General features: G+C 36.2%; 4 protein-coding genes across 6 annotated transcripts in view; all 4 read right to left on the bottom strand.

The window, feature by feature from the left end:
- The window catches only part of LOC133687826 (cryptochrome DASH, chloroplastic/mitochondrial-like), a 65,799-nt gene that overhangs the window by 12,485 nt on the left and 37,484 nt on the right, over positions 1 to 15,830 (bottom strand). The window lies entirely within an intron of this gene.
- Positions 3,421 to 5,489, bottom strand: LOC133688153 (bZIP transcription factor RISBZ4). 3 transcript variants are annotated; one of them, XM_062107553.1, is made up of 7 exons: positions 5,394 to 5,489; positions 5,158 to 5,319; positions 4,892 to 5,015; positions 4,626 to 4,770; positions 4,455 to 4,530; positions 3,981 to 4,106; positions 3,421 to 3,864 (listed from the first exon to the last, which is right to left on the bottom strand). In XM_062107553.1, the coding sequence occupies exons 2-7, from the start codon at positions 5,296 to 5,298 to the stop codon at positions 3,574 to 3,576; spliced, it is 903 nt and encodes a 300-aa protein (XP_061963537.1). In that variant the 5' UTR covers positions 5,299 to 5,319; positions 5,394 to 5,489; the 3' UTR covers positions 3,421 to 3,573. The 3 variants fall into 3 exon arrangements, with proteins under 3 accessions (XP_061963537.1, XP_061963536.1, XP_061963538.1); XM_062107554.1 differs by having other exon boundaries at positions 3,572 to 3,714; positions 3,822 to 3,864; positions 5,158 to 5,480; XM_062107552.1 differs by having other exon boundaries at positions 5,158 to 5,480.
- Positions 6,965 to 9,359, bottom strand: LOC133687930 (26S proteasome non-ATPase regulatory subunit 11 homolog). The gene is made up of 2 exons (XM_062107282.1): positions 9,289 to 9,359; positions 6,965 to 8,394 (listed from the first exon to the last, which is right to left on the bottom strand). Exon 2 carries the CDS (start codon positions 8,384 to 8,386, stop codon positions 7,118 to 7,120), a length of 1,269 nt encoding a protein of 422 aa, XP_061963266.1. The 5' UTR covers positions 8,387 to 8,394; positions 9,289 to 9,359; the 3' UTR covers positions 6,965 to 7,117.
- On the bottom strand, positions 9,920 to 12,462 carry LOC133689120 (uncharacterized). Its single transcript, XM_062108869.1, has 2 exons — positions 12,146 to 12,462; positions 9,920 to 10,600 (listed from the first exon to the last, which is right to left on the bottom strand). The coding sequence occupies exons 1-2, from the start codon at positions 12,311 to 12,313 to the stop codon at positions 10,064 to 10,066; spliced, it is 705 nt and encodes a 234-aa protein (XP_061964853.1). The 5' UTR covers positions 12,314 to 12,462; the 3' UTR covers positions 9,920 to 10,063.

The following is a 15,830-nucleotide window of genomic DNA, read 5'->3' as shown; positions in this document are numbered from 1 at the left end:
CCTCTTAACATACAGCAAAGAAGAGCAATCATCTGGCAGGAATATCAGAGCATCTGCATAATGTGGATGAGTTATATATTGTCATGGATTAGTCTGAAGACCCTTGAAATAACCTAAATCTAACCATTTTTTGTTTTTAGTTTGAATTTAATTTTTTTTTTATGTTTTCAGATTGTTTTGATGTGATGATATAAAAAATTATTTTTAAAAAATAAAAAATATTATTTTGATGTATTTTTGAACAAAATTCACTTTGAAAAACAATAACTACCACATTCCCAAACACACCCTTAAAGCCCTTTTTGAATGGTACTATCAAGGAAAACTCACGGGGAGAATGTGTTAAATGGACATTATACTTGCATCTACGTGTGTTTGGGAGGGTAGTTCTGGCTGTTTTTCAAAATGTTTTTTTTGCTCGGAAATGCATCAAAATAATATTTTTTATTTTTAAAAAATTATTTTTAACATCAGTACTTCAATAAAATATAAAAATACCAAAAAAAATTAATTTAAATTAAAAAAAATTCAAATTTTTTTCAAGACATTTTAAAAATGCAAAAAAAAAAAAAGATTTGTAATGGGAGATTTTGATGCTGAATATTATTCAATGTGTGTTTACATCGGAATTGCCATTGTAATAGAGTGAAAACAGGCAGAAGAACCGATAATTATTACATTATTAATTATATGAGTTCTATAGGATTTATAAATTAGTTAACATGTCTTACAGCAAGTGCAACTTCTATCAAAGAAACCTGTACATTGACAGCTGTCGTCGTTAAAGCAGTAACCTTTGAATTTGTGACTAGCTAGGAACGGCGCACGCATGTCACCATTGGCAAACTTCATTGTGTTTTCTACAGGAGAAAAATTAAAAACAAGATTAAATTGTAAAGAGGCTAAAACAGAGACTTTCCATAATCAAAATGATTGCTAAATTTCCACTTCTTGGATTTTTCATGAGATGCCTCTCGATTTATACCGTTGATTCATTCTTATGAAGCTGGTAGATGGACATCAGAATGCACATGCCAATGCACTTGGATTTTGATGTTAATTTTTGCTGCACTGAGTATTTTATATGCTCTGTATCTTGTAGTTTAATTATCTGTAGAGAAAAACTTTGTAACCTTATCATTTAAACCGTAGTGTTTTTGATGATTGTGTAGTGTTTTTGCCCTCATAATGAGAAGGTTTTCCTCGTAAATATTATGTCATTTTCCTTTCCTTTCTTTGTTCTGCTATTTGTTTTTTCCTCCTGCTTTCCCTTTTCACTACAGCAAACTTGGCTTAAGAGGCAGATGCTGCTTTTGGATGTTAAGAGTATCGGACTGCATAAGAGTGTCTGCACCATCTGATTCCATTAAGCCGATTGGACAAGAAGAGAGGCATAAGAACCTCGCATCATCATTTTAGAACTCCTCAATCCTGTCTCTGAAACAGGTTTTAAGCATTCCAATGAAACATTTAGAGCATTGTTCACAAGAGTTACTCAGTGATGTTATTGAATTTTAATACAATGACTAGATAGATGATCATTAAATGGGGCTTTATATAGTTTTCTGCAGTATCAGTACAATAAATCAAATCCGATTTCTGCAGCATTAGGAACAAGTATTGCAAGCATTTTTCTAGATACAACACTCATACTGCTACCGTTATCAATGATCATATTCGGGGCTTTACCTCGATGTTCCACACGAGTGTGGAATATACTAGTTCTCTTCCAGTTTGAAATGATAGATGAATCACCAACATAGCTATCGTTCAATAAATACCTTATGCACCACATAGAGGGGTGGTTCAGTTGGTTGGAGATGCTCCTCTTCCAAATCCTGTTGAAAATTGGCAGTCCCTCCCTCTTCCTCCTTAGGAGTGATGACTAACTTTTTATCAAGATCACGTTCTACCATATAAGGCAGCTTGTGATTCTTATTAGGGCTAACCGCAGCATAATGGCCAAAACCACAACATTTGTAGCATTGAGGACCCTCGTGGCTACCCTGCGTCTTTTCCCTCAATTGGCCCATTAGACTTGCTTTCTTAGCACCCACTGTCGTCTTGGAGCCTCTTGTTGCAGATGCTAGTAATGTCCCTGACTCCCACGTTAGGAACCTTCATCCTCCTCCTGCCACGTTCTGCCTTTATAGTTGCAAGGCTAGTTGGTAAGCTTCTTCCACAGAAAACACACGAGCCGTAGACATCTCCCTCCTAATATCACCACGCATCCCATTCAAGTAGCATGCCAAAGTCTCTGGTTCAATTTCAATAACTCGACTACGAACTGTTAGTTCATGAAATTTTTCTGTGTATTAGTCTATCGATATTCTAGAACTCTGACTCCACCGTAGCATGTCTTCGTAAACCAATTGTTCATAGTTAACTGGTAAGTACTTGGATTCCATCTTTGCTTTCATCCGCGCCCCCCCAGTCTTGAATAGGAGGTTGGCGAGTACGTCTAAGTTGTTCCTCCACACTATTCCACTAAGCCCGTGCAGCCCCTTTTAACTTCAATTTTATAAACCACCCCCAACTGGCATGTCTTCCTCTTCTTCACTGTCAACCATGTTTTCCCTTCGTTCCCCCATATGGACTCTATGATCCTGTGGTGGTCAAGCCCTAAAAAACCCCTACATCACCAGTAATGCTTCTTTCTTCAATGGTATTGAGACGACACAAAATAGTCCTCATGGTTTGAGTAAGTTGGATCTATTTGTTGCTGCAGGTGTATAGGTGTGGGAATAGGTTCTGTTGGCTGGTTTATGTGGGTAGGAGGATTAGCGGTTGTGTGAGGGTTGTGATTGGTGTTTGAAGGGCCGGTTTCATAAGCAACAAAAGTCACTGAATTGTATGAATTTCCACTCCGGGTGTCTGGCATTGTTTTCTAAGGATCGTGTGGGGTTTGCTTTGATACCATATGATGCTAGGGAAAATGGAATTGATTGAGAATTCTGTCGTCAAAAGAACTGTAATATTCATTAATCTTCAACACTGTTAAGATCACATCAGATACTGCACAATCTCATTGCCTAGAAGTGGAAATCCATCCCATAATTTGGAATCTCTCCAATAATAATCTTAAAATCTCTCATTTCTCTTACAACAGTTCTTTTCCATCATCACTTAACATTAACTATTGTTAATTGTTATTTTAGGATAAACATTGATAATAACTGCTACTATAAAACTTCGTCACTAATTGTTTGACATAAATCTAATGACTCAACCACTGACCAAAGACTTTCTTCTCTGATAAACTTTCATGGCTTAACTACCAGAATTACCCTCCCTCAACATGCTATCACCTCCATTAGACTCCACTCCACTGCCTCTATTGGTTTTGGGTTGATCATGTTGTTTATCAACAGGTTCTTCATGTGCATCCTCACCAGGTTTTTCGTCATTTGCATCACTAGCTAGTTGCAAATATCTTAAGATATAGCATAAATATCATGTATCTTAGAAATGTTGATACTTAATTCTAATACAAGAATAATGATGATGATAGAATTATAACATCCATGCAGCATGGGAATCAGCCTAATTGGATACGAAGAGTCAATCAGATTCTTAAGACCAAATGTTTGTTATACAGCTTACTGCATCACTTAAGATGCCATTATTAAGATTGCCATTGCTGATATCTGCACTTCCGAGTCCAAGTCCTGAATTCTGTCCCGAAACTGACATTCCGGCATATGCTTCATCTCCCTGGATTGTTATAGTTGGTGAGACATTTGGCATCAGATGTAAGTTATGATTATTGAGCAGTTGAGGAGAAGTTAGATGACTCTGAAGAAATTGATTCAAATTATTACACGTCAATGAACCTCGAGCAACCATATCTTCTGCTAACTTCACCTGAAATTATATCATAAACTCCATTAGACAAAATCAAGTTTTGTTAACCTGAACTGAAAGTCTTTCATTTATTTATCATACAAAAGTCCTGCTTTGTGTTCCAGCAGTAGACACACCTTGGCTCTCAAAGCTTCAACATCTGAGTTAAGCACACGACGATTTGTTTCAGCAGTACGAAATTGTTGGGTAGCGTCTGAAAGTTGCTTGAATAGAGATGCATTTTCTCCTGTCAAATGATCAACCTGAGAAAACATGAATCAGGCATGATTTCAAATATCAATTACTCTTAAAGAGATTGGATAGAAAAAGCTACATCTTAGGTAGAACAATGAACTTGTTCTACTTGAACAACAATTTTTGGAAATATAGCAAAAGTGCTATAAGATAGAAATCATGCTCCATTTGATTTTAGAAATGCTTAATGACAGAAACAAACTTTGAAATCCTGTGAAACGAAAATCTGAAATTCTTGTATACAGTCAAAGCAGTCCGATTATCCATCTACTTACCTTTCTCTCAGCAACTACTACTAGCTTCAACTTGTTTAAACAATTCAGATATCCAATTAATACTCTAAACATTAATCATACCTGAACTTCAAGATCTGATAAATGTGCTTGTTTTCTTTTTCTCGATCGTCTAGCCGACTCCCTATTCGAAACCATCCTAAAGAAACAAAGCAACAAATCACAATCACATACAGGCAGGATTGACATCCATCAAACATCTGTATTCCAGTCTCTAGGAAAGATCAATATTACCTTCTAATACGTTTTATGTCATGAGGGTTTGTGCTCTGCTCAGACAGACCATCTTCATCTGATTGGTCAGGAGACGAAACACTGGCAGCAACTCTAGTTTGGCTATCTTTCACTCTTGGTTTATTAGCAGAAATTGGACTGCCAACTGACCAATTTCCAGCCATTAATTAAGATTTTAAACCACAAAAACAAAACATCCTTAAATAGCATATCAGATTAACTGCTAAGCTACATAGCTAGATGAACATATGACTTTGGTTTCATACCACAAAGTGATGACTGGGCATCAGTAGACACTGAAACACTGGAATTCTTGGGATTGGTATTTTGAGACCAGAGGAAGCAGGATTCTGTTAATCCACCACAAGTTGAGAAACCATTCACGATGTCCTACATTAGCAGACAAAAAATAACTTACTACAAGCTTGAGTTGACTACAATGGATTTGCGGCCAACCAATCAAACTGTTTTGATCCACATGCATAGGAACTATGCAATAACATTTTTCTCGGAGAAAGAGACAGTTACTAACCCGAGTTTTGTTGACAGGGAAAGAAGAAAGATCACCAGAAAAAATATCACTGAAGAAGCCATAAATCTCAGCAGAAAAATCAGCCAATTCTGACTCACTTTTCTTCATCCCATTACTTCCTCCTGCTTTCTGCTCCTCCATTTCCTTGATTAGCTTCAACTCCTGCAGCTAATAATAATGATGATTATTATGATTAGAGAAATTAAAAAGAGCGAGGGAAGTGATCAGGGGTGTACATGGGAGTTATTTATAGAGAGCTAGAGATCTTGGAATGAGCAAAGTACAGGTCTTTGCTTGGGAGTTTGGAGTAGTGGAAGGAAGCAGCAGTGGTGCCAAAGTGAAAAAGTTTTGACCTTTATTGATAATTACGGATATGTCCTTGCTTTATTTGCTTATTTACCTTCCCGAATCCATTGTTTAAACGCGTGGTGGTCACTGTGGACCGACATTAAGAGTTAACTTTCTTCCTACATCACTTCTGTTGATAGAAATTAGGGTTCTTAAGTTTTAGAATTATAATTTTAAATGTTAAAAAATAAGTACAGAAAATTCTGGTATTTTCTGAAAAATTCATAATTCATTAACAATGAAAAAAAATATAACAAAATAAAACACCAACCGTGTTTATAAAGAGGTAAAAGGTAATTAAAAACTAAAATTAATTAGAAAAATAATTAAAACAAAATCTTTTAAGTTTAATTTGAAAGTCTTCTTAGGCATCGGTTGCTTGTAAAGTCTCCTAATTAAATTTAAGTTTAATCTAATGATAAAACTTAAAATTATGGTTGTTAATATTGGATTACTTGTTTGACGTGTTCCGGACTTCTTCACGATCATTTCCTTGTAATTACGATGTATAAACACAACCACGATATATATATTCCAATCACAGGATTCTTTACCTAATCCGCAGTTTAAGCAGATTACGATTCTTTGTTTGAATATAAGCATGAAGGCGACATGACCAAACCCTCGTCCTCCATGCCAGGGGATAACTGTGCTTGAGCGGATGGTGTTGTAGTAAATAAAACTCACGTCTAAGGTTTATTATGGAGAAGTCAAGGACAAAGCAATGGAAGGTTGATTTGGACTGCCACCGTCCTTATGACAAAGTTGCTGATAAAATGCTTTATATAATTGTACGTCGTGCTCAAACCAGGGAAGATCCACTTAATCATCACAAGTGTTTTTTGTTTTTTGAAAAAAGTAATGCTCACACTAATGATGTTATTGCTTTTTGCTAACTTTGCCTGCTTTTGGAATGGTTAATACCTAACTTTTTTTACACAGCGAATTATCAAGCATACCCCACGTTGCAGCCACAATCAGAATCAAAAGTTCCTTCTTTCTTTAACTTTCCTTTGCACAGAAAACCCATCTAGTGGAGTTTCTTCACTGTTAAGGCACCATAGATTATAGTTTTTTCATGGTTAGAAAATTTCCAAAACAAAACACAGCTTCCACCTCGTATTGTTTATTTCGTAAAGTAGGAAAAGATTTTGTGGTTACTTGCACTCCAGTTGTTGAATGTTCCAGGCGAAGAGAATGGACTGCCAAATACATATAACCAGCTGGACAGTCATGTGGTGATATTGTTTTGTATAAAGCCCAAATCCAGAGGGTTCAGGTCAGAGGATTTGGATAGGCTAGATAACACATACCTTAATGGGTCTTAGTGTCAAATCTTGCTATCTGCCTAAAAGGGTTCACAAGGACTCAAAGATGTGAACAGACAAATATCTTGTTGGGCCATTAAAGGATTCTAAAACCTCCAGTATCAGGATTTTGATCGAGAATATGGTCAGCATACCAATTGTAACATCAGCCAACCGTTAACTAGCAAAGGAATTCAGGAACATGAGTTTGGAACCAAAACACTGTCAAGTGTCTACAGGCTATTTTTTAACAAAAGGACTGGAAATGGAAATCAACATGCAGCACTCAAGCAATGCAAATCACTTCAGTGCACAATCTTGGAAGATTTGACAAAAAGGCTGTCCACAACCTTGCCAATGCTGGAGATGGTTTTCAGAGCTGCAGGGAGGAGAGCATCCTTCTTGGGTTCATCAAATATTATGATATGTCCAGCACCTTGGTCCAGTATCCCAACAAACTTCCTGTCCAGAATCATTCGTGCCAGCTTTTTCTCCACAAAGTCAACAGGCAAATCAATCAGCCCAGCAACGTGTGGAATCTCGACCCTTGAGAAAGGCTCAATATATCTACACAGGTTTAGTTCCACAAGAGCTTCATAACGGGATGAGAGATGATTGTAGATAGTTGGGTCTGTCTCCAGCTGATACCTGTAATCCCGCAGCACCTTTTCAAAGGACCTCAAAGATCGGTTGGAATGAGCATCGGCGACTGCTTTCATGACATTCAGTTCTGGCCCAAAATATTTAAGGCCTGCCTTAGAAGAAATCAGCCCAGCAACATCTTTAGATTGGTTCGTCATGATCTTGCACAATAGCATGTATTTAAGACTGAAAATTGCCCTTGGGTCTTCAACAACATTAAATGCCTCAAATGCTTCAAAGAAATAGCTATAAGCTGTTGTATACTCCTTGTCCTCAGCAAAGAGAATCCCACTATGCAAATCAATGGCACCTTGTTGAGTTGGTGGCATATAGACAGCATTCGCAGCTTTCTTAGCAGCTGTGAGAGCAGTTCTCGCCTTGTGACGGTCCTTCAACAAATAGTGTAGCTTACTCTCAAGCAAGAGTATTTCCACAAGAAGTCGCTTGTCATCCACTCCCTTTACCTCTTTTACCAAGTTGGTAAGCAGGGCCAGTGCCTCCGAATACTCCTTAGTTTCCACTAAAAGAGCTGCAAGCCTTGTCTCAACCCGCTGCCTCAGGAGAGCACGCTTTTCGGCACGAGCCCACAGCACTAGTTCTTTGCAAAGAGCAATTTGGACATCAGATGTTCCAGGTATTTTGGAAACAGAGTCGATTATTCCCCTGACGATTTTGGCAGTTTTAGCCTTTGGGATCACGGCAAAGAAAGGCCTCAACTGAGAGAGAAGAGCGTGAAGATCCTCAGCCATGTTATGTTGTGTGAAAAGGTCCGATAGAATGGTAATAGCCTGTTCCTTTATGCGAATAGCATCCGGAGAAGAAGAAGGGTTTTCAAGTATTTTGTGTAGGATGGAAATGGCCTCAAAAGGGTCCTCAGCTTTTGAAGCCAGAGCAATTGAGTCTGTTGTCGCTGGAAGATATGATGCAGTCATAGCTGCAGCTGCAAGACAATTATCACCAGATTGTTTGAACATTGTCGTGAAATAATTAGTGAAAAATATACAGGAAAATCATAACATGACTATCAAATATTTGCTCCTTGATGACCAAATTAGCTTATACTGCCATAAAACTAGATGATAGTAACACCTTGGAGATTCTATTGCGCGCATTGGTTATTCATTAAAGAACTAATGACTAAAAACCTCATTTCAGCTACTCAAGCATACTAAAATTTCTCATTCTTTAGGGTATTCTTAAACATGAAATTAATAGAAAGGAAATGTGCAAAGCTACCATATGTGAAGTATTAAAAATCTTGAAAGTCATGTTACCTTATTGAAAAACATGAAACCCTAAGTAAAGTTCAAAGCACGGCCCCCATCAATGCAAGCACCAAGAATCTTGAGCTTCAATGAAGAAGTACATAAATGACCCATTGAAGAAACGCAAGTAAATTACTTAACTCCAAGAAGTGTAAGAACCCATTTTACCAAAAACGAAATCTTGAATTTCTAGCATGCATGTTCAATAAAACAAACGAAATGCCATCAACAGAACAAGTATTAACCTCTAAGAAGAGGACTCCATTTTAGCACTGCAAAAAGGTCCAAAACCAACAATACTGATCCACAGATTTCAGTGTTTTTCTGGCAAGTATTTACAAATGGGAGCATTTTCGATGCTTCAAAATGCCAAAAGTAACCATCTTTCTAAACAAAAAGATCCAAACTTTTTTTCAAGTTAGAGCTTTAAAATGAAAACACAAAATATGCACGAAAAAAAGAGAGTAACCAGGTGAAAATCAAGGCTAAACCTTTGATCACAAAAAAGAAAGCTAAGATAGAAAATGAGAGAGGAAAATGTGAAGAAATAAAGGGAAAATCAAGCTTACCTTGCAGAAGAAGTAAAGAAGGAGTGATCGGACAGGGAGGGAGACTCAGACAATCGGCAATGCTAAATGGGGGGCAGTGCAACATGTTACAGATAAGTTCCACACTGGGCTTCTTATGAGCCGCAGAGATACGATGGGCTTTGTATTTTAACAATGGGCTCTAAATGGGCTGTTATTTGTAAGCTGAATCTTAAAGCAAAGCTGATACTATTGACATTAATTAAGTCGGGTTAGCATAAAAGATTTTAAGGCTGGTTAGACATATATGATTGGATAATCAATAACTTGTTGGTAATTTATGCGTAGCAGAAATTAGGTCCAATACACAATAGATCTTAGAGTAAACCTAGAGAAAGTTCATCATTATATTTTAATTAATTAATTTCATTCATTTTTGAACCCAAAAATGAAGGAAAATACAAAATTAATTATATATCGAGACGCAACGTAATTAATATCAGGTTGAAAAGTTATATAAAACACCAACTTGTGGGTGTGGCACACATGACAAATTCGTTTCCACTATGGAAAGTAATGGCTTCTGCCTCATGCAATGAGTTGATTCATATATATATTCCACCTAAACAAACATGGGAAATTACACAAAACCCAACTCTCTTACCCATGGAAATGAAAACAAAGGTTGTCCATATATAGTTTCATTAATGGCACACACACGAACCTCACTTACATATATTAATTGTGAGAGCTAGTGAATATATAATATAAGACACATTTAATACTTAATTGATCTCCTTAATTTAATATTTTGCTGTCATACAAAGTCTCTGATCTCTCCATTCCTATTCATAATCTTTCCCTGCCCGTTACCAAACACAAAGTCTAAGTTGTAAAGCACTGGGACCATTGTGACTGAACACAAGAAAACAAGGACTGGCCCGAATATCCAAAGCAAGAGAGGCATCGCTGAGTAGAAGAGCCTGTTCCCCACTGTGTTCAAGACAAACCCCTTCTCTAAGAGCTCGCTTACATACTCTGAGGTCACCATGGACATGGGATCCGGTGGAGTATTGATGAGCAGGTTAACTTGGTTCACAAACCTTATGGACAAGGAGTGACAAAAGAATGAGAACATGAAGATGGTTAAGATTGTGACGTATTTTAACGCCACCATGAATTCACCGTGAGCCCCATAAACCGCATCATTTAGTGGCTTCTTCACACTGTATGTACTGCTTATAATGGCAGCCAGGCCAGCAGATAGAAGGATGGAGGTGGTGGCCATTAGGGTTGATCCCATGATCAAGTTTCTAAGAGTTTGGACTGCCAGTATGTTCTTCTTATCATTATCCTGCATGCCCAATCAAATTAATTTATTAAACTCTTGTTAGTCAAGATGATTTCCATGCACTAGCAGAGTCAAAATAAATAATCTATCAGATAATTACAATCAGAAGAGAATTCCAAGCTAGTATTTTGTCCTTTACATTAATCGTATGCCCAGTAACTTTGGCTTGATCATTTAAAGGGGGCTAAATTTGATTTGATATGTGTGATTGATGCAATTAGTGCTTTCTGGGGACACAAGATTCATCATAAAAAAAACAAATGTTTATTTATGACGGGTTTTTCCCTTCTTTTTTTCCCCTTCTTTTCGTAATGGTGAAGTGAAAGGCAATGATCACGAACTATGAGATCATAATGGCCATATATCTCATAACTCTACAGAGAAAAAGTAGAGAATTATTGAAAGGAAAATGATAGGACGTTGTCTCCCAATGCACCTGGCTTAATTCTCCCTGTATATATGATCATGCAAGCTGTCAACATCTTTGCTAGCATTAATATTGGCCAAATCGACTCAAGGAATATGGGTTTTCCACCAAATTGCACTATGAATATATGCCTTGCTTTCCCTTGCTTTAGAAAATATATAGCAGCAGCAATAATTACTGTACAGGAATCAAGCCTAAGGGTATACAACTTGATGGCAGGCTATAGTCAGAATATCCTTTTTTTGTCTTTTCAAATTCCTTAACAAATATAGTTATGATATTAATATTTCGAAAAAAAGAGAGGAATGATTCATATAATTCCCGAATCATATATTGGTGGAAGCTTTTCTTTTTCTTAGTAGGTATGGGAATATTAGGGAGGGGGGGGGGGAGGTTACATTTCTCTATCATGTGGAATGTAGAACACGGGAATGGCTAAGGCAAATCCTTAAAAGAAAATTAAAATAAAACTGAAGTGTTAAAGACATAGATATAAAAAGGAATAAAAACAAAAACAAAACAGAATTGAACATAACAAATTTCTAGCTTGCTATTTTTTTTATATTCACCCCTTTTTAGGATTAACAATTAAATGCGGATTGAGCCCGACTCATAATCTAACGCCACACTAAACTTAATAGGCATGCAAATTGAGAGAAATGAAAGGGAAAAAAACCATGGTAATATTCCAATTTTGAAGGATAAAATTGCAAAAATTAACAATTAAAGTGCAAAAAAAACTACACTGCTCAAAATGAACAATACAGTCGTATTGTATCTAGATGCACAGGGATCAAATGGGCTACAATATTTTGTCCATCTATTTTAATTTATTCTCTGATAAGATTGCATGCTTGTAATAGGGTATGCTCACTTCTTCTTCTTCTTTTTGTATTCAACCCTTTTTTAGATGGTTTTATTAATGAATTTTGGTTTATGAAGAAAAAATAGTAGACACCCATCAAATATATCAAATTATGAAATATAAGCATATATATATATATATATATATATATATATATATATATATATATATATATATATATATCATTGAAGGTGATAAAATTGAAAGAATTAAGTGCAAATAGTAAGGTAGGTAGCTAGCTAGCAAGATTCGGTACCTTCATTATGGCTGAAACCCAAAACCTCCGCCCGCTAGCATTTGTCCCGATGATGGTGGTGAGAGGTTGCGTTCTAACCTTATGCCATAACCAGCCATGGTAAGCCATGGAGATCATAAACCCTAGTGGTACTAGTATAACATCAAGATAACATTTTCTCCACTCCATGTCTGTGTGTGTGTGTGTGAATGCTGATCTGAGGCTTGTATTCTGATCTTCTCTGGCTAGCTTTGTTAAAACTCAAGAACTCTATTTCAAAACTGTCATGGAAGCTACACACGCACGTATCTATATATATATATATATATATATATATAGAGAGAGAGAGAGAGAGAGAGAGAGACGAGGAAGGAATGAGCGTATGTGTGTGTATTGAACAAGGAAGTAATGTATGTGGTCTTGTTTGACTGCGTGATTCAACATGCACATAAAGCCAGGAAGAAAAAGGAGGGAAACCCCAATAACATTTGCTGCTTTATAAAAATGCAACTAATGCTTATGTTGTCCATTTGCCACTTTACTTTTCTTCACTTTTCATTTTATAATAAATAAATTTATTTCAAGTATTAATTTATTAGAACCCCGGCCTTGCATATAGGTAGCACAACACTTTTGCTCAACAAATGAAATAAACTTGCAAGGGCATTTCTTTCTTATTTTCACAAAAAGGGTTTGATTCAACATTGAAGTGACTCTAATTTTTGTAGGAGTTAATTACACTATATATATATGGATATGAAGCGAAATTCCAAGATACAAGGAGACAGACACAACTAACAGTGATAGTTTTAAAATGAATTTTTCTAGTAATTATGTCTGATCTTCTGTACAGTACAGTAATCGAATGATACCTTAAAATCAATCTTATTATTTATTTCATGTAAAGAAATTTGAATGAAGAATATTATACGCACAAGCAAAAACAGGATATTGCCAATATATATTGAAGGGATTTAGAAAAAAATGGATGGTATAAAGGAGATCAGGGGAAAGTGGTAATCTGACAAGGCGCAAAGAAGAAAGTAAAATAATAATGGAAGATCAGGTGGATAGATAAATAAAAATAATTGAATAGAAGGAGCGACCAAGAACATGCCTTTTTCATGAGATGGAGAGTGTAGGGGAACGTGTATGCGCACTCATCTTGCAGCTGCGTCTCTATGCTTAAGCTCATGGATTTTACAAGCTAATTGCGTGTGGTTTTTGCTTGCCATGAAAGCAATATTGTATGCATATGGCCTCTCCTATATATCTTGCGTGACTATCCTGTCATACACGCATACAAACTCGTTCAAAACTAGTAAAATACTTATTTAAACAACGAGCAATTAATGTTAACACACACACGCTCCATAACCACAAGTAATAATTATTAACCGCATGCTCTGATGATTAAGTTTTGATTAGTTGTTGCACTCCAAGGTTAATATTTAGCCAGAGGCTCTACAGCAATCATGATCAGATGATGGAAGCTGCAGCATGCAGGTCCTTCGTCTTCGCCTTGAAATAATGGATTTATCTGTTGTGAGAATGATAATATTATTGCTGTCAAGTAGGTAGGTAATGTTAGATAGATGGAAGATCCAGTGGCACATTTCATGGTTAGGGACTCAGCAATCGAGAATCGTCATGGGTATGAATGTCCTTAATTCGCCCTATTAATTACTGCTACATGCATGTGTGAATTGAATCTGGCTAGCATGAATGTTGGAATCATATTCAGTTTCCACTAGTTATTTTGTCAAAGAGAGCCAGACGGACCATGGAATCCACTCATATACCTTCAATTAGAACAAATTCCTGATACTTTCTGGTATGCTTCAAATCCTCACATACTGATGATCTGTTCGTTGCAAATACATTCTCGAATTATTTTTTGTTCTTTATAATATGCTTATCCCGTTTCTTAATTTGCTTTCTTTGAGCATGTCTTTTACGTCCCGAAATTAAATTATCTTTCTTAATCGTGTGCATGCGTGCTCAGATATTTTACAAAAATGTATATATATCTATGAACACGTGGATTTTAAATTAAGAGAATTAACTAGTTCACTGAGTTATTTTTCACTGATAACACATGGATTAACTAATAGATTGCTTTTTTTTTTTTTATCAAATAATAGTTCACTGAAAAGCTAATTGATTGAAGACGTCCTCTTTATTAATATGGAATTGCTTTTTGATCGTTTTGCTGACCATATCCTTCCAGACAAGAATCTTTGGGATTCTCAAATGTTAATAGCACATTGCTTTCAATTTTAATCTTGTACTGTGAAATGTCCTTTTCATTTAATTGAAGAAGATAATATAATAGTCTTTTGTGTAAAATATGAGGCTTAATCTAGTGTGGCAATCACTCTCTTTTTTTCTCGGATACAAAGAGACAGAGATAGAGACAAAGAGAGACATAGACAGAAGATAAATAATGTAGACCATACGACATAGAATAAATCTATATAAGGAAATTAAAATATTTTCTATAATATAATATATTTTATAATACACCCCTTCAAGCTGAACGTGAGGTGTCCACATGAAGCTTGGACCGTAAATAAGCAAAGGTAGAGTGAGGCAGCGGCTTAGTAAGAACATTAGCTAATTGGTCCTTGAGGATATGAAACAAATCTGAATCTTTTTTTTAGCCATTTAATCACGAACAAAGTGTTAATCAACATCAACATGCTTTGTATGAGCATGAAAGATTGGATTAACGGACAAATAAGTAGCACTCAAGTTCTTGCACCAAATAGTAGTGATAGAATTAGAAGAGAAATATAAATCTGACAAATGATAGCGAAGCCAAAGAACCTCAGTAGTGTCACCAACAATTCGTTACTTGCCAGAATTCCATGAATCAGGAGTGGTGTTAAAAAATACAATGTAAGCCATGGTAGACTTACAATCATCAATACTATCAGCTCAATCAGCATCAGTAAAACCATGAATAAATAATGAAGAACCACGAGTAAGGTGCAGGCCAAAAGAAGTCGTACCTTTTAAATATCGCAATATGCGTTTCACAACAGCCCAATAGCCCACGGTAGGAGCATGCATAAATTGACAGACCTTGTTCACAGCATAACATATATCCAGTCTAGTAAAGGTGAGATATTGAAGAGCGCTAATATATTGTCGAAAACGACTGGAATCCGAAAATAACTCACCAGATTGCAATCCAATCTTAGAAGCAGAGGTCGGAGTATCAATAGGTTTGCACGATGACATACTAGCATGACAAAGAATATCAAGAACATATTTGTATTGACTAAGTATGAGACCCATACTGGTAAAGGTAACTTCAATTCCTAAAAAAGTAATGACCATCACCCAAATCACGAAATTTAAACTCTCAGCTCAGCAAAGTAATGAGACATTGAACCAAAGCAGAGTTACTACCAGTGAGTAAAATGCCATCAAAATAAACAAGAAGATAACAAATATCGCAATCCACAGACAAAATAAATAAGGTGGTATCAACCTTGGAAGCCTGAAACCCAATAGAAAGAAGAAAGTCGCTCAGTGGTGTGTACCAAGCTCGTGGGGCTTGTTTTAAGCCATAAAGAGACTTGTGAAAGTAACAGACATAAGTAGATAGAGTAGAGTCTACAAAACTCATCGGTTGCTTCATATAAATAACGTCCTTAAGTTACCTATTAAGGAATGTATTATGAACATCAAGTTGTCA

Source organism: Populus nigra, chromosome 3 (assembly GCF_951802175.1).
Source record: "Populus nigra chromosome 3, ddPopNigr1.1, whole genome shotgun sequence".
NCBI lineage: Eukaryota > Viridiplantae > Streptophyta > Magnoliopsida > Malpighiales > Salicaceae > Populus > Populus nigra.
This window is presented reverse-complemented; position numbering and strand designations above follow the sequence as displayed.